Raw genomic sequence first — 23,510 nt, forward strand, 5'->3', positions numbered from 1 at the left:
CTTAAGCAGCAGCTCCCTTCTGTAGCCAACAGGAGGGGAGCCGTGAGCCACAATTCCTAACTGAAATATAAAGAACAGGCACCACTGGAAAAGTGTGCTAGCCACTTTAAGAGCAGGCACCACAAGCCATCCTTTTACTGGTACTTGGATATTTAAGGAGAGGAAATCTGAACAATGTAATTCTCCAGGGAAACCCAGAGATCAGGTAAACAAGAGGTAGCGCATGACTGGCAGGCTATATATAGGCAAGCCTATGGCTCAGTAGAAGAAAAGACTTCCATGAGGTGAAGCTTAGAGAGACCCACAGAGGAAAAGCATGTATTCCAGGAAAGGGGCTGTGGGTAGGGTGACCAGATGTCCTGATTTTTATAGGGTCAGTCCTGATATTTGGGGCTTTGTTTTATATAGGTGCCTATTACACCCCCACCTCCGTCGTGATTTTTCACACTTGCTATCTTGTCACCTAACTGTGGGAGAAGGCCTATGAGGAGGTAGGATATTGAAGGGCCCCAAGAAGGAAAAAATGCCTAGATTCAAAGGTGCTCATCCTTGCTGTGTTCAGCACACTCAGGTTACAGGATAACAGCAGATTTGGCTCAGAACAAGCACCCCCATGAATATGATTTTTTCTCCTTTGTACTGTGTGGATCTTTGATCCTTACCTGTTCACATCCCTGATCAGACAATGGGTTTTGCTGAAAGGCATAGCTTCAAAAGGTGGGGAATTTGCATTCCCTCCCTCCAGATATTTGCTATCAAACTCACTTAACTTTGTTCATCCCAAAAATTCCTTCTTATCTGGCCCAGTGTTTTAAAATAGTCCTTTTGAAGCTCAAGACTTCCCACAGCTTTACACTAGTAATGTCTCCTCCCCAGGGTTGTTACTTTCAATCCCACAATAATACATAAATGTTTTCATTTTTAATACAGTGAACTCCTGTCTAACTTCATATCTTTTTTTTAATAGAATTAAAAGTTTGTTTTATAAATGTCATAATGTTGATGTAATATATTAATACTTTTGTAAGGCATTTGACTTGATCCTGCATGACATTTTAATTTAAAAACTAGAAAGATATAAAATTAACTTTGCATACATTAAATGGATTAAAAGCTGGCTAACTGATAGGTCTCAATGTATCTGTAAACAGAGAATCATCAAATGTGTATATTTCTAGTGGTGTCTCTAGTGGTATTTCTCTCTGTTTTCGGCCCTATGCTATTTAACATTTTTATCAATGACCTAGGAGAAAACATAAAATCATCATTGATAAAGTTTGCAGATAGCCCTAAAATTGGGGGAGTAAATAACGAAAAGGATAGGTTAATAATGCATAGCCACCTGGATCGCTTGGTAAGCTAGGCACAAGCAAATAATATATGTTTTAATATGGCTAAGAGTAAATGTACTATCTAGGAACAAAGAATGTAGGTCCTACTTACAGGATGGGGGACTCTATCTAGGGAAGCAGTGACTTTGAAAAAGATTTGAGCGTTGTGGTGGAGAATCAGCTGAACATGAACTCCCAGTGTAATGCTGTGGCCAAAAAAACTAATGCAATTCTGGGATGCATAAACAGGGGAATCTCTAATTAGAGTAGAGAGGTTATTTACCTCTGGTGTGAATTATGCTGGAATACTGTGCCCAGTTCTAGTGTCTGCAATTCAAGGAGGATGTTGATAAATTGGAGAGGATTCAGAGAAGAGCCATGAGAATGATTAAAAGATTAAAAAACATGCCTTATAGTGACAGATTCAATGACCGCAATCTATTTAGTTTAACAAAGAGAATCTTAAGGGTTGACATGATTACAGGCTATAAGTACCTACATGGGGAACAGATATTTAATAATTGGCTGTTCAGTCTAGCAGAGAAAGGTATAATATGATCCAATGGCTGGAAGTTGAAACAGAGAAATTCAGACTAGAAATGCAGTGTACATTTTTAACAGTGAGAGTAATTAACCATTGAAACAACTTACCAAGGACTGTGGTGGATTCTCCATCACTGACAATTTTTAAATGAGGTCTGGATTTTTTCCTAAAACATATGCTCTATGAATTATTGTGGGGAAATCCTACCGCTTATATTATACAGGAGGTCAGACTAGATTGATCACAGTGGGTCCTTCTGGTCATAAATCTATGCCTTGATGAATATGACTCATGGGAAATAATATAGGATGGTGCATACAATTGCAGTCTCTAATGTGTTGAGATGCATCACTGATTCCAGGGCAGTGGCCCACATATGCTTGAATGAGCTAAATGCATATAAAGAGCACTTAATTTGGCAATTTTTGGTCCTATGAGATTTGTAGTTTTATTCCTTTTTTTTTTTTTCCTTTTCTGGAGCTAGGAGTAATTCTCAATGCCTCCTGCAGCAGTGTGTGCCTTGCAACTTGTTTCAGTGTTACTTTGGATAGACTTCTGGACCATCTTTTCCTGGGGGCTGCCTTGAGAGTTCATCACCACCACTCTCCTTCATACTGTCTCTATTTGACCCTGAAGGCAAAGGCATTCCTGTTGTGTGGCTGTGTTCTGGAATATACAGGCTGCAAGAAATATCTCCCCAAACTCACTGGCTCAATGCTGTGATGTCCCACATCTGGAAGGAGGGAACTGAAACACGTCATTAGGATATCAAATGCTCTCTTGGTGACCATTTTTGGTTTGTGGTCATGGATAAATCATCTTTCACAAACAGAGAGGACAAATAATGGGGATCAGGAGTTGGGGTCAGAGCGGGTATCCTCTGTCTCTTGTGAGAGTAAGAAATCATGTGAGATCAGCTGACAGGATAATAAAGCCCATGTTTTAGCATGTGAAGTGGACCGTGTGAGAATAGGGGCTGGGGCTGTAATGGGAGGTGCTTTTAGTGGGATAGGGGTCCCGTGGCAGGTGGTGGGAAGACAGAAGAAGACCCCCTGTATCACTTCTTACCTAACAACCAGCCCTGCACAAATTCTTCATTAAAGACAGACCTGCTCTAGACCAGTTACATATGTTATGGAATTCCTTTGTCATGGGGAGGAATGATGGAGACCTAGTTGAGCTATGAGTCCAGATACAGACCTGCTTGCCAAGGCCAAATAAGTTTGGAGGGGGCTGATGCATGTGAGGGGGAGAGGGTCTGAGTGTTGCCTCCTAGCTTGTGCTTTACATACCTGTAAGTGTCTTCCCTCTCTGTCAGCTGCTGCATCACTAAATTCTTGAACATGTCTCCTTGCTCTCTGGTTGATTCCTGCTCTCTCTCTGTCACCTCCCTAACCTGTCCCAGCTCCCACCAAGCTATGCGTTCCTTACCTTGATACTGCTGGATTGAAGAGGGGGTGTGGAGCAGGGACCACCAATGGCTTTCAAAGCCACTAAATAAAAACTGCCCCAGTAATGAGACTCCAACTTAGTAGTGCTAAATTTTCAAAGCTATCTATGCACCAAAAGCAGCACATAGCTCACAGTAAAGGTGCATGGCATTTTCAGAAGGTCAGTTATGCCCCATACAAACACATCAGATGCACAATGTTTTCCAGAACCAGGAGGTACTGCTGGGGCAACCGTGACATTTTTCAATGCACAGGAGGCACCGCTGCCATTATTTGGCCTATGGATATTCCTATTACATTTCAGCTCTGCAAACAGCAGTATTTTCAGTATGAACTAGCGCAATGGCAGCAGGTGCATAGTGCAATACGTAGGCGCTAGATGCAGGCCCAAAGGCCTCTATGATCAATTTCCATTTGCAGAATGGGCACGGAGAAGGGGACAACTGAGTATGGTGATGCATCTAAGAGGAAATGCATGTTTGATAATTGTTAGAGCCATATTTTCAAAAGTTAAGCATGTGCCACTTTGCAGACACATTTTTGTTAAGTTACACACATGCGCGCGCACACACATTTCCAGTGTGAACGCACAAAGCAAGTATTTGCATATACCTAGCAAGCTAGCTGGCAAAATGTGTGTGCCATAACCTGAGTTACACACATGTACATTGGGTATTGTGCTCATAAATTGGGCATGCAGTAGCACATCTTTTGAAAATGTAACCCACAGATAAAATAAGCTGTTAATAGATCCCGCAAAGTGGCATTAAATATGCAATAAATTCGTGTTCAAAGCTACGTGAACATTTACTGTATATGAAAGCTTAAAGAAGTAATGCAGTGTAGTGGCCTTAATGCTACTTTAACAGCTGTACAAAATATTTGAAAAACATTGGCCTTTCTTATTAAAATATGGCACTGGTCTTTTGAAGTATAATTGTAAAGATGAGGTGGGAAGAATTTTGGTATAAAGGGAACATGATAGATTGTAAAAACTACATCACTTCAATGCAGCATTCATCTCATCATAAAATATGAAACAATTACATTCAGCCAAATGGTCAGACCTCATCTGGAATACTGTGTGCAGTTCTGGTCTCCCATGGTTAAGAAAGATGAATTCAAACTGTGCAGAGAAGGGCTACTAGGATAATCCGGGGAATGGAAAACCTGCCTTATGAGAGGAGACGAAGAACGTGGCTTGTTTAGTCTAACCAAAAGAAGGCTGAGGGGAGATATGATTGCTGTCTATAAATACATCAGAGGGGTAAATACCAGGGAGGGAGAGGAATTATTTAAGTTCAACACCAATGTGGGCACAAGAACAAGTGGATATAAACTGGCCATCAGGAAGTTTAGGCTTGAAATTAGACAAAGGTTTCTAACCATCAGGGGAGTGAAGTTCTGGAACAGCCTTCCAGGGGAGCAGTGGGGGTAGGAAACCTAGACTGAACTTGTTAAATTTATGGAGGGGATGGTATGATGGGCCAGCCTAATCTGGCAATTGACTGATCTTAGATTACTAGCAGTAAATATGCCCCATGGTTTGTGTAGGTATGTTAGATTGGGTGGGTTCTGAGTTATACAGAGAATTCTTTCTGGATGTCTGGCTGGTGACTCTTGCCTACATGCTTAGGGTTTAACTGATCACCATATTTGGGGTCGGAAAGGAATTTTCCCCCAGAGCAAATTGGCATAGGCCCTGGGGTTTTTCCGCCTTCCTCTGTAGCATAGGGCACGGATCAGTTGCTGGTGGATTCTCTGTACCTTGAAGTGTTTAAATCCTTATTTGAGGCTGTCAGTAACTCTGTCTTAGGTTAGGGGTCTATTACAGGAGTGGATGGGTGAAGTTCTGTGGCCTGCATTGTGCAGGAGGTCAGACAAGATGATCATAATGGTCCCTTCTGACTTTATAGCCTGAGTCTGAGTCTATAAGGCAACATTTTAACAGAAAATAATTTATATAAAACTTTCATTTCCCATACTTAATACCATTTTAATTAATATTCCATCCCAGATACATTAACTGCCTCATTCTCTTACGTTACTCATTAAAATGATTGCCAATGGTATGACTATAGCAACACTTAAAAAGTTAAATGAGAGAAGCATTACCAAGGAGAGTGTAGTGCATGCATATCTGGGAAATGAAACAAACAACCCTTCCTGATCCCTGATTTTTTTTAAAAGCACTTAAAAGACTCTCTTTTTAAGTGTAGCTAGGATGAAATTTGGGATCAAATGGAGTGTAAGAAGGCAGACGCAAGGGTGACATGAAAGAGAAGGAGAAATAATTATCTAAACTAGGAGGCGTGGAGGCAGTGTCCATAGTACCATTCCCCTGGAAGCCACTTGTAAAATAATGTGAATTATTATTTATTTCCTTCTGATGTTGAAGACCCTAAATACATTTCAGGAGCAAGGGTTTATGGAGCAATGCTGCTATGGATTCTGGAAAGATCAGGCTGCGCAGCAGAGGAATTAGGCCTCCAGGTTGGTGGCTCTGGACTCCAGATCTTGGGGAATCTGATTTTGGGAGCCCAAAACACCAGCCCCTTCTGTAGGATGAGGATGTAAACTTCTCCCAGCAACAGAATTATCTGGTGTGAACCACTCAACCTCCTTGGGCTTTTGCTTGGAGTTGCCAACTTGCCCATAATATTTTGAACTTAACTTTCTGTTTTTGTTTTAGTAAAAGGCATTTGGCATCTTGCATTTGCCAACATGCAACTTCATCTGCCACTGTGATGTCTATTTACATAATTTTGTTAGCCTTCTCTGAAATTCCTCACTTTTCCCCCAGTTTTGACTAATCAGTATAATTTTTTATCTCTTGCAAATTTTGACACCTCACTGTTAATCCCAGTTTTCATTGCCAACGAGAGATTAATTGACACCCATCCTGACGTTTGACCACTTATTCCTATCCTTGACCTGTTTTAGCCACTTTCTAATTCATGACAATACTTTGCCTTCCATCCTATGACTATGTATTTTCCTTAATAGCCTTTTGTGATGGACTTTTTGAAAAGCTTCTTGAAAGTCACAATATACTAGTTCTTCTTTATCCATTACTTCACTGATATGACTGAAAAATTCTAATAGATTGGAAGCCATGCTGGTTCATCACCATCACACCTTTCATCTAGGAGTTTTATAATTCTGCTTTTCCTGTTTCTGAGGCAATGGTATTTGGTCTAAACTTCTAAGGATCACCGCTAAAACATCATCTTTTTTTAGTTCTGGAATAAATATTTTCCCAACAACCTCTCTTATTTCCTTATTCTTCTCTATGGTTTCTTTTGCTCATTGATACTCCAGCACACTTTCAATCCATCTCTCAGGATGCCTGCTTCTGCTAAACTTCAGTAAATTCTTAGGATTTTTCTTTTATGTCTTTAGGTATTTGTTCTTCAAACCTCTTTGCCCTCTTACTCTTTAATTTTTCATTTAATTTACTATAGATTGTTCTTCTTTCTGGTGGGTCCATGAGGGATGAATTTCTACTTTTGGAATGAAAGTACAAGGAGGAAAGGCTGAAGTTTGGGGCTATCTTGGCCTAAATTTATCACAGTGGTAGACAGAGCACATATCTACTTTGTTTTCTTGTCTTTCTGGCATGAGCTCATTGGTTTGGGGTTCAACTTTTTTTTTTCAACGTGTGCTGATTCCCCCCCCCCTTATTTTAAAATTACAAATCAGGTGACAACAAAACCTGTGTTAACTAAATTTTACTCTCAACTTCAGTTGTTTATTGCTGGCATACACTAGTATAGTCTTAATCTTTGCCTAATCCTAGAATTTCTTGTGTGCATAGACTGCTGTGCCTACAGGGAGCTGTAGAGAAGTCCCCGGGCCTGTGTGTAGGTACAGCAGTCTCTTCATATGAAAGAAATGCAGGGTCCAAGCCTGGGTTCTCATGTACATCTATTTACACTTCACACAATTTTCCCCATGTGTCTCCATTTTCTATTATGACAGCAGATGGGTAGGATAACATTTTATGGAATAGCTAGAGCCTTAATGGTCCTAGGCCCCTTGGAAACTGTGTGCGCATGCATGCGCCATGCATAGACAAGGCCAGAGGGGATGTGAAGGTGGGTGGGGTAAACATCCTGTATAGGGCAAAACCAAAGCTGCCTTTGGAGTCAACACAAGCAGCAGGAGGGGAGCTGTCTCTGTATCCACTTTCAGTAACAAATATGAGTTCTGTAGTTATTGAATTTGTGTCAGTGTCCTCATTCCCTGGAGTCACTCTGCCTGCTGATGCTAATTCATCAATTAGGTTATGCAAAAAGAACCCTATAGTGACCTGGAAGCTAGTGCAACTATACTGACTACAACATTGTTTAAAATGTGAGCTCTATTACATAGCTGTAGGATGAAAAACTAATCTTGATGGGAGCATCTGGACATGACCACAATGCAAATAAATAATAATAAAGTACTACAGACAACACACAAACTTGCTATGTTACATAATTTATTTCTTATTTAGACTTCTTTCCTGCAAAGGTTTACACACCTCATTAAAGTCATGTAGACTAATTGCAGGCTTCACTTTATACACTGTGTGTAAATCTTTTCAGGAGTGAGCCTTAATCTCTATAGTCTCTGTTTAATCATACACACTGTTAAAAAAGCAACCAGGACCACCACTGCCTTACCTTTTCCTTTAGTTAACACAGTGAAAATCCCCATACAATTTATTTTATACAGTGACTTTCATACCATATGCATCCCTGAATCCTTTAATACTTTCCAGCCCAAAGTACTTTACAAATATGAATCAGTTAAGCCCCACAACATTCCTGCCAGGTAAATAATATGGTCTCCCGTTTTTAAAGGGGAAAGGGTGGTGTTGGTGGGGAAACTGAGGCAAAGAAAGGGTGATGCCTAAAAGAGCGCATGTCAGAGGGGGGAGAAGCCAGCACTCCCCTCTTTTCAGCAACTTGCCCAGGCTTCCTCCTCTAGATAATCCAGCTCTAAGCAAAATTAGCAGAAGGAAAGATTAACTGGTGGGGGAAGAGAGACGTTTGCAGACGCGATTAAGGGCGATGGACGTGGTGGGCGAGGGTCGGGCTCGCCAGTTCTTCGCCCACGTGGTGGTGGGAGGCGGAATGGGCAGCGTGGGCCGGGCCATTCATGCATCTTCCAAACTTCTCGGGGAGTTCAGGTCCCTCCACATCGCCCTCCGGGACACGCTTCCAGCCGCACCGGCCCTGCTTTGAGTCATGCCCCGGGGCAGGGGGAGGAACTGCAGGTGCGTGCGTTGGGGGGCCTGAGGCAGCCCGTAGAACCAGTCCCTCCCCCCTCCGGCCGGCTGCAGGGACTGAGCGCCCTGGGCACAGCCCGCGTGGCAACCGCGCCGCCCGGCTCTTCCCATTCCCATAGCAACCGCCCGGCCACCAGGCGCTCGAGCTCCACGCTCCTCCTCTAGTCCAGCGGACCCGTGAAGCGGGAGAGCAGCTGCGGCGTCGCAAGGTGCCTGCACCGGGCGGGGCGGGGCGGAGGTCGCAGGGCGTTTGGCGGGAGCGGGATGCAGGTGCTTCTCCGCCGGGGGGCTCCTGGGGGAAGATGCGCAAGGCGCAGCCAGAGGCGCCCCGCCGCGCTAGGAGGGGGCTGGAAGCAATGGGCTCCCTTGCAGCCTGCCTGGGGGGGCTCATTCGGATGGGCACGGGCTGGCTCTCCGGGCTCCCTGCCTTCCGAGAGTGACCCCCACAAGCCTCGGGCTTGTTTTGTCGTAAAACGCGTTGCCATCGGGGTGTGTGAGGCCGCCTCCCCATGAGAGCAGCGCCGCGCTCTCTCAGCGGCTCGTAGCTCTCCCCCTTAGGGTCTCAGTCAGTCCGCGCCGACCCGATCCTTGCCCTGTTGCATTTGCAAGCCCCTCTTCTGTGGCTGGCGGGGTTTCCCTCCCGTTTAAAAAGACGCCGACCTTTCTGCCCGCACGTTTCCCTGCTAGTAAGGAGGCTCCACCTCCACGAGTGATTGATTCGCCTGGCACTTTTTAAGATAATTTAAGAAGCAACCTGATGAGCTTATTGGCCAAGTGGCAGGATCCTTTTAGAGTCGAATCCTACCTTGCTGGGGGAGGGGAGGGGTTGTCTCCCTCTTCATCCTACGTGCTGGGGGGACACTGAGATTGCAGAGTAACTACTAGAGAGTCACTTGTAAGAAAACCCGAGAAGAGAGGCTTAAAGCCAATGGATTCATGGAGCCGTCCCTCCTTCCCGTTGCCTCTGTGCAGTCCCTGCAGCAGGGTGAGGCTTCTGCTCCTGTTACTGACAGTGCGTTTGGGGAACTGGTGAGTACAAGTTACGAGGGGGCCTGGAGTGGCTGCTTAGTAGCCTCTCTCCCTCTTTTATTGATCGCTTTGGGCTGGGGACGTTGCATAGCAGCCCGTTTTAATACGGAGATCACGGGCAGGTCTCTCCTACTTCCTCCCGCCCCCCCCCCCCCCGTTCAACTCCTCCTTTACATTTGTTGTCAGATCACTTTCAGCTTTGACTTGCAGCACTTCCACCTGCCAGCTGATCTAGCAATCTACTGAGTCTGCCTGAGATAATTTTGTTCTCGAGGAAGGGGATTGCCCCGTTGTTGTTACAAACTTTAACATACATTATAGCTCTTTTGCAAATGACTCTCCGCAGTCTCCTCTAGTGAATCTGATATTGATAAAGTAAAACTTGACTTGATATATTTGTCATTGAGTAAAAAGCGTTCGTGGAGCCCCTGCTTCAGTTTAGCTGTCGTAAGTGTTCTTTAACTTACACTTCCTTTAAAATAATGCATTTTTTTTTTGGCCACTCGATATTCACTATATAGGAGTCTGTGGAAGACAGTACAGTTAGGAATCTATCAGAGCTCATACATATTTGTAAGTATCTATTTCTTAAGAGGACCTTAATATTCAACAATAAGACTTGTTCCATTCAGACTGCAAATTATCAGAGTTTTGTGGTAGGGTGATTAGTTTTATAAATGTATTGGTTTGATTGAGTGTGTGAAAAATAAATCTTTGTTGTCTGGCAAGTGCCCGGTTGCTGTTCCTATAGCTGAAAAGTACTCTGATGGAAATAAATAATACAAATAATTTGGCAAATAACTTGAAAAAGAAATAAACCAAGATATTTGTACAAAAAAATTAGCAATTGCTTATTATATTTTAGTTTTCCACCAAAGTCTGGTACTGTATGGGTGGCTTTAGGACATAAGTCTTGATCCTGCACAATTGAAGTCAATGGCAGTTTTGCCTTTGTCTCCAATTAGATTAGGATCAGGTCCATTGTGCACATGTGGATCAGCTGGGTAGGTTCTGAGGTGCTGTTGAAGTCTATGAAACTGAAACTGCACACTTTGAGTGATTTACAAGACTGGTCATAAAGGTGCTGTAGAAGACATTCTTTTCTACTATGTAATATGCCATTTATAAACGTCCATAAAAGATGTAAGAAAAAGAAAACAAAATCATTATATCCTTCAACTCCTTTAATAATTCAGAGGTAACATACATCATTCCCTACTTTATGCTTTCATAAGAAACATTAAGTAGCTATAAAAGTGCAATAGAATATTGCCCAGTGTGCCTATCTTTTTAACTATATGCACCACATTATCATTCATAGATGATGTAGCAGATGTGTAGTAGCTAGGATGGTAAGAAATCCATATGTTTAAATACATCCATTAAAACATAGAATCCCCCCACCCATACTGAACTATTATTTATCAATCTGTGTGAAGTGTGCAGATCTTAGCTTATCTCTCATCTTCAGAGGACTGCTGTGTGATCCCTGTTAGAAACACCACTGATTACCCTTTTCTTAGACATGTACTAGCGTCTGTTTCTTTTTAAAAGCTTGGCAGATTAAGGTAACATTTTTCAAAGACTTTGATGGAAATGATACCAACACAGCTGTGCATCTTCAGAATGTTTCTTAATGAACATATTGCACCTCAGGTATGAAGGAAATTATCAGGCGGTTTGAAAGAAAAGAATATGTATGCTCATTTATCAGTTCAAAGACCAGAAGAGTTCTCTAAAAAATGATTGCAGATGACATTTCATTTTTCACTTATTAAAATAAAATATGATTGTTTTAGAGGAATAAGTATGGATTTTTAATTGTATATATGTAAATAAGTTAATGAAGAACCCTTCAATGAGAGGAAGAAGTGCATCGGGATGAATTATTTTCTTCTTCACAGTCTCTTCTCAGATAAAATGGAAGCTTCAATATAAATATGTATGTACCTATATCATCTATTTTCGGGCTTGCTTTTCATTCAGAGGCTAATTGGTAATGTTGTTTGTTGAGAGCTTTTCCAAGTGACCACAAATGGATATGTTTTCCCGAGACTGAAACTCTGATGTGTAGTTTATTACAGCTCACTGATGTTCTGCAGGGAGGTCTCTGGGACTTTTTGCAGCCCCTTCTTAACATTCTGCCACTAAGTTGAAAGGAAGTTTGGAGGGAATTTTCTGCTTCTCTGCATTCTGTTCTAATCTCTGTCAAAGATGGCTTTTCCTTGAAGCTCATGTAAAAAACATTCTAAAAAGCAACATTTGCCTTCAGAATAGACCGGAATGCCCCAAACTTCAGGCATTTTCCAAAAAATGTCTGGGACAGGAAATCACCAAACTCTGATACAAGTTCCCCACCTTTCACACTTAAAAACACTTCAAAGGACCTAAATTGGATATTCTCTGTTATAGATGTATGCTCTTATGTGCAAACGTACACAACCCCTTCTGTCTTGGGTGTCAGTAAAGGCTGCTCTATAAGTAACATACTTAATGAAAAACCTAAAGGCAAAGAAATGAAAAGTCTTTCGTTTAGCCCACCACCCAGAGATGCACATGTACTGCAATCTTAACTCTGCCTACAGATACCAGCCTTCCAACATCCCCATCCTGAAATCCTACCCACCTCCAGCAGCCAGTGTTTAACTGCAGTGTAAACGTATCCAAATAGACCAGACCAGACCTCCCTCCACTACTGTGCTTTCTGCACAGTTCTGTGAAATTACACATGCTCAGGTTTGAAGAAAGGGGTGTTGAATAGTTGGTACTTTTTCTGGGGTGAAGATAAGGTTGTGGTGCTTTTTTTCTGTGGTGTATGGTGGTTGTGTTGGAATAATGTACTTGCCTATCAGTCACTTACTTTTACATGCTTGTGTTTTGTAATAAATAAAATAATAAATATTATGCTGTCCAAATATAAAAACACAGTAAGTGTAAATAAATGCATATATAATTGACACAAAAACCTTGACTATAACCCAATAAAACTAATATTCTTTTATTATTATTGGTAATCTCAAAATACACATAATACAAACTCCTTATGAAAAAGAAACATAAGCTGTTACTGCACATAAGTGATACATGTTGATCAGCCTCCAATGCACATAGATACACAATTAAAACAGAAATCAATATCGATATGCTCTCCTACCAATGTACATTAGTCTCAAGAAATAGCAATTAAACTTTATCAAAATGTAATTTAGTTGATAAATTAACTAATATAACTTTTCCGACTTGATGTATGCTTTATGGAAAATATTTATATGCTGAACTCCAGATAACAACAATTTTCCCTTTTTCTCACAACAGACCATCAATGGAAGTGTTAAGGCTATTGTAGTAAAATATGCATTTCTTAATAATTGATCAGAATCATGTATTTGTATTGACAATAAAATATTTATGATGATCTTAACAGTTAATTTCCTTTTATGTGTCCTTCCTCATCACATCATATACCAAGCAATGTTGTCCATTAGCAACTATCACTGGTTTTGGTTTGTTGATTTGTTTGTGAAGGTTGTTTTATTAACATTTAACCTTATTTTAAACATTTTCTTGATTTACTATACAGTGTATCAGGTCGTTGTTAAGTACTGAGAAGAAACTGTTCTTAAAATAATTGTACTTTTCTTACAAGTACTTAAAAAGAAACTTTCAAACTTTGGCAAACTAGATGAACAAGTTAATTAAAACTATGCTGGTCACTTTTAATATGAGAGTCTTGTGACATATATCTATATTTGAATAAGAGGTTCCCCATTACCCATTCAGGCAGAAATTTTGCAAAAAGAACCATTCAGGCAGACCCTCATTGTCTTTAGTCAGTCTCTACATAGATACAGGGGTCTATCCCTGCAATATAATGTGCAGAATTGGCACCTCAGTTTTTGCTTGACCCCACAGTGGAGTTATAATTTCCTGTGTATAACAGAATATTTGGTTTCTGTGAATTCAAGACACTAAACTCTAGGCACTTTTATTAAAATCTGAAGAGGCTGGGTACCTTGACACTGCATTACTGTCTGGGTAACCAGTCACTATTATTCAACACCCTTATGTACAGATGCAGCATCTCAGCACAAACTTGGCAAAGCAATGTCAATTGAACTCAGATCCCACATGTAACTTCTCCCCATTTCTGTAGCATCACCTACAAAAATCATTGCTTGTTTTATTTTTTTAATTACAAAGTATAAACAACTATCTAACTGCATTTAAACGATTGAGTTCTGAGTATGCCTTAAAGAATAACCATGTTGTCATGTAAGTAACCAGTGGCAGAGAGGAGTGGTGTGATAAAGAGCAACGTTTATCATGTTGAAGGGAAGCTGCCAGTGTAGGATGGTGTAGAGGAGACACGGAAACTTAGTTTGATTTCATATTAATGACTTGTAGGTTGGAGTAAACAATGCATTGAGTCAATCGGAAGATAAAATCAAAGTTTTGGTCCTGCAAAATTTTACGCACATGAGTACTTTTATGAATGTCAGTAGTTCCTCTGAGTTCAATGAATCTCCTTGCACATGTAAATTTAGGGTATGTCTATACTGACGGCGGCAAAGTCGCTGCCGCCAGATCGATCTTTCTGGATCGATTGAGCGGTCAGTGTAGATCTGCTCAATTAATCAGGAAGTCGATTGTGTAAACCACTCCCTCAATTAGCATAGCGCTGTGTCGATGGGAACACAGTTCCCGTCGGTGCAATGAAGTGAAGACACTACACAGAAGGGAAGCACAGCAGTCGACGGGAGTTACGCAAGCTACTAGCTTGCGTAACTCCCGTCGACTGCCGCCGAATCGCCAGGTCAGTGCAGACCAGGGCTTAGATTTGTGTAAGTGCTTGTAGAACAAAGGCTTAAATTGGCAGGTGTTGTGGGGACTCCGAAATAATACTAAAGGGCCTAGGGAGACTAGAAATGTTGTCAAGAAATAGCCAGATGAAATTTAAACTGCAAAAAATGCCAGGTAATAAATCTAAAAGACCGGGGAAACATATCCAGCACTGTATTTTGGGTTCCTCATACTGGTACAGAGGCAGAGATGAATGCAAGTATTTTTCCAAATTCAAACGGTTCTTTAAAATCTATGAATGAAAGCATACTTTAAAATTAGAAAGGTCCATTATGTTTGTGTGGGCCATATAACTTCACCCAATAGTTTCTGCATCAAGCCCATGACTTCTGTTTGAGCTATAGCATATCAGAAAGATATGTAGTCTTCAGTTAAAGACTGTAAAGTATAGCAAACATACCATGTCCCTAGATAAGTTGTTCCAAGGGTTAGTTACTTTATTTTGCCTTATTTCTAGTTTGAACTTGTCTAGCTTCAGTTTCCAGAGATTGGATCTTGTTGTACCTCTTTCTTCTAGAATAAAGAGCCGTATCTTACAACTTGTCCCAATCCCCCTCTCTGGATGGTCTCCAGTCTGTTGTGAGTGGACCCAAACACTGGATTCCACGTGCTCCAAAGACCCCCCCAGCTCTGGGTAGTGATTATTCAGTTTCTAACTCTGGGTCTCTCAGGCAGTGTCAGGTGTAGACTCCACATCTGATGCTGTTCCTTGGGATATGGTTGGGTCTCCAGGGCCCGGCTGCTTTAAACACTGAAACCAGTGCCTCAACTCATCTGAGCCCTTAGTTGCTCAGATACACTCCCTCAGAGGTCCACCTCACTGCAGACATTCCCAGTTTCTCAATTAACTACTTCAGGAACAATGAGTCAAGCAAGCAAGGAATACAGGATTAGCAAAGGAATTTCTTAATCACATTCACTTTTACTCTTAAGAAAGTACTAGAGAGTAAAAGATTTATGCAAAATAACATACTGAGACACATCCTCGTTAGCCTCACCTCACTTCTTCTGAGAGTCTGAGGTTGATCAGCATTTCAGGCAAGGCAGTTTCCCTCCTGCCTTCTTCCTCTCTCCAGCCTGCTCTTCTGGTATTACTCACGGTTCTATCAACCCAAAGCTCTTGGTAACCTTGCTTTGTGTGAGGTGGTGTCAGGAAATAAATCAAATAGAGACACAGCCATCCAGCTGATAAATGGACTGGTAGAAAAGTACAATACAAGCATGCTCTCAATTAAAAGTTATACTTTACTTAGTCTCAAGCACCTACACATGTCCACAACAGGTTTGTAAAACATCCCAACCTTCAATAATTCCTGAAGGTTGGTGTAGCTCTTGAGCAGTAGAGTGGCAGCTTTCTGATCGGCCAGTCTTCTAGCTACTGTTGGGGGACCCAAAACCATGCCCAAGAAGGGATCCCTGAAAAGTCCAAACCTCTCCCCCCCCCATTTATGCTTGTTAGTAGACAATAACATGTCAAGAATAAAACTTGTTGGGCAAGCAGTTTCAAAAGCTAATCAAGAGGTTTGATCAGATCACTTATTATCCAGATGTATTTGTTCAGAATCCGCATGTATTGAAGCCCTGACAGACATCTCCCAGAGGACATGAATAGATAAGCTTATTGCTTTTCTCCTAAAACACAGATCTCAGCATGTCCATCAGAGACTTCATCAGTGGGTGCAGAGTCAGATAAGGTTGAGAAAAAGGCTCCCCTCCCCTTCTGGATTAGTCATGCTAAGGCTGCACAGGCCTGCAGATGCTGTTAGCAACAAGTCTGATAATCAATATTACACTATCAAGTGATCCCTGGCCATTTTACTGGTCTATCAAAATCTCCCCACACACTGACATAAGGACATGGATGACTCCTCCTTAAATACAGTCTGTCCCATTTTGCCCATGTGTTTCATCTGGAAAATTCCAGTCTTTCTTTTTCCAGTCAGGTTTCTGTGTGGAGAGTCCATTTTCCCATGATGATGGGCCACTACTTGAAAGATCATCAAAGTCAGTGGTCCTCGATTGCTCTGTGATGGTTTCTCAGATATAGACATTCAAATAGGTGTCAAGCTTCTAACAATAAATGGATGTTATAATCTAAAATGAAGGTTACAAACCAAGATGGAGGTTGCAATACAAAATGGAGTTCACAATTTGATACAGACACATTTCACTGTGTCACACTGTCGACTATAGGAAATCTTTCCCCAAAATAGGTAGTTGTAAACTATGACTAAGTAACTTCTTACTTTCTCTTGGATAAACTAAAGAAATTGAGCTTCTTAAGTATCTCACTATAAGGCATACTTTTCAGATCTCAAATAATTTGCATAGCTCTTTTCTGGACCTTTTCTAATTTGTCAATATCCTTTTTGAAGTGGGCACACTAGAACTGGACATCAAATTCTAATAATGGTCTCACTAATGACATATAGAAGTAAAACTGCCTCCCTGTTCTCACTTGATATTCCTCTGATCATGCATCCAAGGATTTCATTCGCCCTTTTATCATCATGCATTTAACATGGCACTGGGAGCTCATATTCAGCTGGTTATCTATCAGGACCTACTAAGTAATTTTCAGTGTTGCTGCATTCCTGGGCACTGTCAACTGCCTTTTGTGCCCTACACTCTTTATTCCTAGATGTACTTGCATTTGGCTGTATTTAAATCTATGTTGCTGAAATGGCCTCACCTCACCAAGTGACACAGACTAATCACTAATAACTGTTCTGCCCCCATCATTATATACCAGTCCACCAAATTTTGTGTCATATGCAAATTTTTATGAGCAATGATTTTATATTCTCTTTCAAACAATTGTGATGGCTATTGAACAAAAATGGACCAAGAACAGATCCCTAGGAACAGATCCCCACTCCTTGGATGAAGATTCTCCATTTACAAGTACTTTTTGAGATTGATGAGTTAACCAGTTTTTAATCCATTTAATATGGACTGCATGGATCTTTAATAATGCTAGTTTTTTTTAGCAGCATGTCATGTGGGATTAAGTCAATTATTGTTCATTCATAATTATATAGTTTATTATGGGCCAATTTGTATTTTAAGATAAATTATATCAAGCTATGAAGCTGTTGAGTCTTACCAGAAAATAATAATAAATACAGTATTTATAATGTTATATGGTTGCATGTAATCATTAGGAATGACTTTTTTTTTCTTTTTTGGACCTTGGTATACTGTCAAATTTGCATGGCAGGTAAAAGTATGTTGTCATTTTAAAATAAGTTATTCAAGTTTTGTTTTTGAAAACAAGGCATTTGTGTGGACTAATCTATAGTGACTAAATAGCTGATGGCCTCTAGATCAGCTTTTAAGAAACTATAGTCAAGTTTAGGACCAATACCTTAGGATCTTGCTTTCTAGATGATTGATATAATTGGGCTTTTCAGAGTTCAGTCAAAAAAATGAAAATTATAAAGAGCTAAATTGAAGAATTCAAATGATTTAATTTGGCCTATGTATCTATACAAAATCAACAAAAGGACAGCTTCAAACAATAAAAAGAGAGTGTGGTGGTTATTGTGGGATACCTTGGCTCCTCAGAACACATACTCACTGTTCTTATAGACTTCCATGAGGTTCAGTGGGCTTTGGATCAGGTCCATAGTGCCCTAGGGGAATTTCATAGAATCGTAGAATATTAGAATTGGAAGGGACCTCAGTGGTCATCTAGTCCAACCCCCTGCTCAAAGCAGGACTAACCTCAGCTATATCATCCCAGCCAGGGCTTTGTCAAGCCTCATCTTAAAAACCTCTAAAGATGGAGATTCCACCACCTCCCTAGGTAACTCATTCCAGTGCTTCACCACCCTCCTAGTGAAAAACTTTTTCCTAATGTTCAACCTAGACCTCCCGAACTGCAACTTGAGTCCATTGCTCCTTGTTCTGTCATCTGCCACCACTGAGAACAGCCTAACCCCATCCTCCCTGGAGCCCCCTTTCAGGTAGTTAAAGGCTGATATCAAATCCCCCCTCATTCTTCTCTTCTGCAGACTAAACAAGACCAGTTTCCTTAGGCTCTCCTCATAAGTCCTGTGCTCCAGCCCCCTAATCATTTTTGTTGCCCTCCGCTGTACTCTCTCCAACTTGTCTACATCCTTTTTGTAGTGGGGGGCCCAAAATTGGACACAATACTCTAAATGCGGCCTTACCAATGCCGAATAGAGGGGAATAATCACTTCTCGCAACCTGCTGGCAATGCTCCTCCTAATGGAGCCCAATATGCTGTTAGCCTTCTTGACAACCAGGGCACACTGCTGACTCATATCCAGCTTTTTATCCACTGTTACCCCCAGGTCCTTTTCTGCAGAACTGCTGCCTAGCTCATCGGTCCCCAGTCTATAGCTGTGCATGGGATTCTTCCTTCCTAAGTGGAGGACTCTGCACTTTTCTTTGTTGAACCTCATTAGATTTCTTTTGGCCCAATCCTCCAGTTTGTTTAGGTCCTTCTGTATCCTATCCCTACCTTCTAGGGTATCTACCACTCCCCCCAGCTTAGTGTCATCTGCAAACTTGCTGAGGGTGCAATCTACCCCATCTTCCAGATCATTAATGAAGATGTTGGACAAAACTGGCCCCAGGACCGACCCCTGGGGATTCCTTAAGGACCTGCTGAATGATTTTTCCAGGGATTGAAGTGAGGCTGACTGGTCTGTAGTTCCCTGGATCCTCTTTCCTCCCGTGTTTTGAAGATAGGCACTATATTTGTTTTTTTCCAGTCCTCAGGGATCTCCCCCTGTTGCCACGAGCTTTCAAAGATAATAGCCAATGGCTCTGAAATCACCTCAGCCAACTCCCTCAGCACCCTTGGGTGCATTGCATCTGGCCCCATGGACTTGTGGACATTACAGATCACACCAGAGTCTACCCACTGCACTTCTCTTAGGGGGAAGGTGTTATTGTCTGGCTTGTGCAGCATTTTACTAATTTTACCCTGAATGAATTGGAGCCAAGTGAATCTACTGGTAAGTGGTGCAATGAAAAACTCAGATTCTAGTGCTTAACGACTCTGTCAGTCTTGTGTTCTCTAGGTGAAGGATGAATTTTTAAACGATTATAAATTATCTGTTTTAAGTCATATGACTCACTTGAATTTGGAAACATTTAAATAGATTTGCATTGGTGAAGGACAGTAGCAGATTCTCACTTATTTGAATCTCTTGGAGAAAATTTGCTGATTGAAAGGGTGTACTGTAATAAACCTGCATCCAAGTCCATAGGGTTATCAGGGGTTTAGAAAATTGGAGAATTTGCTGAGCAGACTTAAAGTCTATATTTGGGGTGTCCTGAACAGAGTTATAATACATGACATATAGAATTATGTGCTGATCTTGCTTATATGAAACTCCTATCTTATTCTGGATAACACACATTCAGATAAACAAAGCTTTACTGTATATCTAACATCATGTCCTTTTTCTGTACCTTTTTTCCCCCTTCACAATCGTAATTACTTAGACATTGTGATTACCTAGGGTTATCCTTTTATCTTGGGCCCTTTGATGATTTTCCACTTATTTATCTTTTTGGTTTGGGTGGAATAGATCCATATTAGAGTGTGGTTGTTTACATTTAATTACTCAGTTAATTGCAGGATCTAGCCAAAAAACAGAAAAGTGGTTGATTTAAAAAATCAGAAGGACCATTCAACCTGACTCATCTGTAATTGATTTCAGGAATTTCAGAAGGAAATCAAAGCATTAGAAGACTTGCCAGTCCATATTGCTCTGTTTTACTTATATATGCCTGATGTAATTTTCATAAGCAGGATTTGAGTGGGCATATTCTTCATTGTCGGTCACTGGTATAAGTATTTTTGATGGCACCTATTCATCACAATAGAACATAACCTTTTTCTATTTCATTAAATTAATATATTGAATGCTGATCTCAGAAGATATTTCGTGGAAAAAGTTGAGATAGCTTTTACTACAGGATGATTTTGCAATTGAAAATCTCAATCATATTTACAATATCCAGCTGTTCTTTGGCACAAATCAGAATCCTACTGATGTTCAGATGATAACATTTAAAAATATCTGATTGGAAAAGGGAAGAACCTACTTGCTGAAAATAATGAGCACTCTCAAGTACCTCGCTAGACAAGGACTTGCTTTCAGGGGCCATGGTAATAATGAGACAGGCAACTTCAGTGACACAATGGGTGTAGATGTGTGCCTAAAATGCAAAAGTGGATGTCACAAATATGAAGCTGAACAAGTTTTGACATCTAAATTAAACTACTTATAATATCTTCATCAAGATTTCAGTGGAAATTTGGAGGGAATTGACATGAATACAGAATAGAGTGAGAAACCATTGCTGTCATCTGTGATGGAACAAAAGATATGTGTGGTCTTCAGTAAGATAGCATTTGCATTGTCTTCCTTGATGAAACTTTTTCCAGGAAGATTTTTTTAACCAAGCCACAGAAACCGTATGAGAAAGTATTTCTTACATTTTTTTATGTCGTCCTGTGATTGTGAGAGAGTAAGCTAAGCTGACCCAATAATGTAATTGGCCAAACAGCCTTCAGATTTGTGTGGGAGGTGGGGCTGGTGTGGGAAAGGCACATATTAGCTCTTAGTTCACGTTTCAGCATATATTATTTTAGTCACAAGAGAATCGTATTCCTTGTCTCAAATTATGAAAGAAGGGGGGAGAGGGGTGCATGAACAGCTAGATGTCTTTTGTAAATCCAAAAGACTGAAAATAAAGTTTTTGCAAATGCTCGCAAAAGCAGTCTCCTTGAAATCCCTCTGGCAATCAAGATACATGGTTTGGGATCACAAAACTGAGCAGTTTTTAATCAGCATAAAGAAATGCTTGTGGTTCTGAATAGAGTTAGTTACATGAAAAAGTCAACTGACTTCTGGACAGTTAGGTAAAATTGTTAGGGCTTCAAATGACTATTAAATTGATTTGAGTACTTCCATTTCTGAACAAAGCTTTTCAAGAGAAATCAGACCATATATGGTATAAAAGACGTGGTAGTGATAGTTATGGAATAGCTCTGCTACATTAAGTCCAATGATAATTTCAGTTAAAACTTGAAAGCTGCTTAAACCAATAACAACAATAGCTGTAAGAGGCCAATTTAAAATTTACTACAGATGGTATCCACCTAAAATATATATGTACAGTAGGCAACAGGAATGTGCTACTTCCTCAGAACATCATTTAAGTGTAATATTTTTTTAGAATCTATTCTTCAGTGAGTGACTTTGTTTACAGTTTCAACCAAGATTCCATGAAAGAATTAGTGGAAATAGAACAGTGAATACTGGAAAAGATGGCAGAACAATGGCCATGTTAAGTATCCAGAGATAAGTATGGACATACTGAAAATTTAGTTACCTATGTTCAGACAGACTTTGTTATGCAAGCATCACAGATGTTAAATGTCATTTAACCAGAAATAGAAGAAAATTCTTTCAAGTGAAGATTTTGCTATAACTAAAATTAATTTTGCTGTGCTTATTATTTGAGGGAGATTTTTTTTATGTCCTTTGGAGATGTACTGCTAAGCTGTGATGAATCAGAAGAGGCTTGATCAACTTGGCATACCCATTAAGGTACTGCTAGCTTGATAGCCTAGGACACTTAAAAAAGTTGGCAAAGGATTTCATTACACATAATGATTGAAAGAGAACTGTATGGGTTTCTATGAGGGAGCTGAGTGTTTTTGATTTTTAAACAAAGTTTTTAATATTTAATGTTAAACAATTTTCTTAATCTGGTGTATCCTCTAAAAACTCTAACCATTCCTCCTGCTCAATAAAAGTGCCTCTGATTTCTGTGTACAATATATTTTAACAGTATTATCTGGCTTCCTCTTGCTTTAATTTTTTCCACTGCCTTAGGGTCAGATTCTTACATTGAATAGCAACGTTAATCTGCAAATAGTCCTCTGTGAAATCATTGGATCCACTTGGGGAGGCAATGTGAAATAGGGTGGCACAACTGATTGTTAGGAGTTGCATGTCCTGAGTAGAAAAAGACTAGTTGTGTTCAGAGCACTTCTAAGGCCTTTATTTATTCGTATATAAGGACACACTGATTAGTAGTTCACCCTATCTAATAGGGTTAATATCTAATCCTAGCTTTTCATTATATTCATCTGTAACACAAAATATGTAGCCATTATTGTCAGCTCTTGTGACTTTATTGTGTGACTTGTGATAATTGAGGTTCCTTTTAAATGGGTTTTCATCAATGTCTGACTTCAAGATCATGAAGTTTTGCCTTTATCCAGAATTATTGCCATTTCCCATTATTGTCAATGTGATGACAGCAGAGGTATTTGCCCTCAGCAAAATGGCTTCCATGTCCTTTGCAGGTGAAAATGAGGCTGCCACCTTCCATTGTTTCCAAAACCCAGCTGCCATAAGGAAATGAGACTGTGGGACCAGCACGAGAAAGGGAATGTTTTATGAAAAAGGACAGAAAGTTATGAGGAGTCAGAGGAATGAGGTGTACAGGAAAGAGAATAAGGGGCATGCAGGAGAATGTAGGGAGCAGGGAATAGAGGAAGCCAGAGGCAAATTGAGAGGAATGTACAGGCATGATGTAGACTAAAGAGAGCTGTTGGGGAATGTAAGGAGCAGGAGGAGACTAATGTGGTGGGGAAGAGGCACACTGAAGGGATGCAGGAGAATGGTATGGCAGAAAGTGAGAAACTGCTGGGTAGGAAATCCAAGGGTGGGATTAGAGAGTAGGTGGGTGGCAGGAGACTGGGGTGAGGGAGACGTGGACGGAAAATGTGTGTGTGCTGCTACCTAACTTGTTTAGAGAGGGAGACAGAAAGGGTGAAAATAGCAGCAACCCCTGAATCCCAAGGGATGGGAGAGACTACATGGGGTTCCTTCTGAATAGTAAATATGTAGGTCTTCTTTCAGTACATATATTTAAAGTTGAATTTTGAATCTGAGATGATCACACACAAATTGGGGGCAGGCAGCTAACCTCAAAAAATGAAAAAAAAAATCAGAAGTTAG

General features: G+C 40.6%; 1 protein-coding gene across 1 annotated transcript in view; it reads left to right on the forward strand.

Annotated features, from left to right (window-relative positions):
* The first annotated feature begins 9,467 nt into the window (after positions 1-9,467).
* GABRG1 (gamma-aminobutyric acid type A receptor subunit gamma1) overlaps positions 9,468-23,510 on the forward strand; it is a 55,680-nt gene continuing 41,637 nt past the window's right edge. Inside the window, exon 1 of the mRNA XM_067531273.1 lies at positions 9,468-9,630. Coding sequence (XP_067387374.1) covers positions 9,530-9,630 — 101 coding nt within the window. The 5' untranslated portion in view covers positions 9,468-9,529. The remainder of the gene's footprint in view (positions 9,631-23,510) is intronic.

Source organism: Emydura macquarii, unplaced genomic scaffold (genome assembly GCF_026122565.2).
Source record: "Emydura macquarii macquarii isolate MOO-44397 ecotype Brisbane River unplaced genomic scaffold, CSIRO-AGI_Emac_v2 contig_3128, whole genome shotgun sequence".
In the NCBI taxonomy this organism is placed as follows: domain Eukaryota; kingdom Metazoa; phylum Chordata; order Testudines; family Chelidae; genus Emydura; species Emydura macquarii.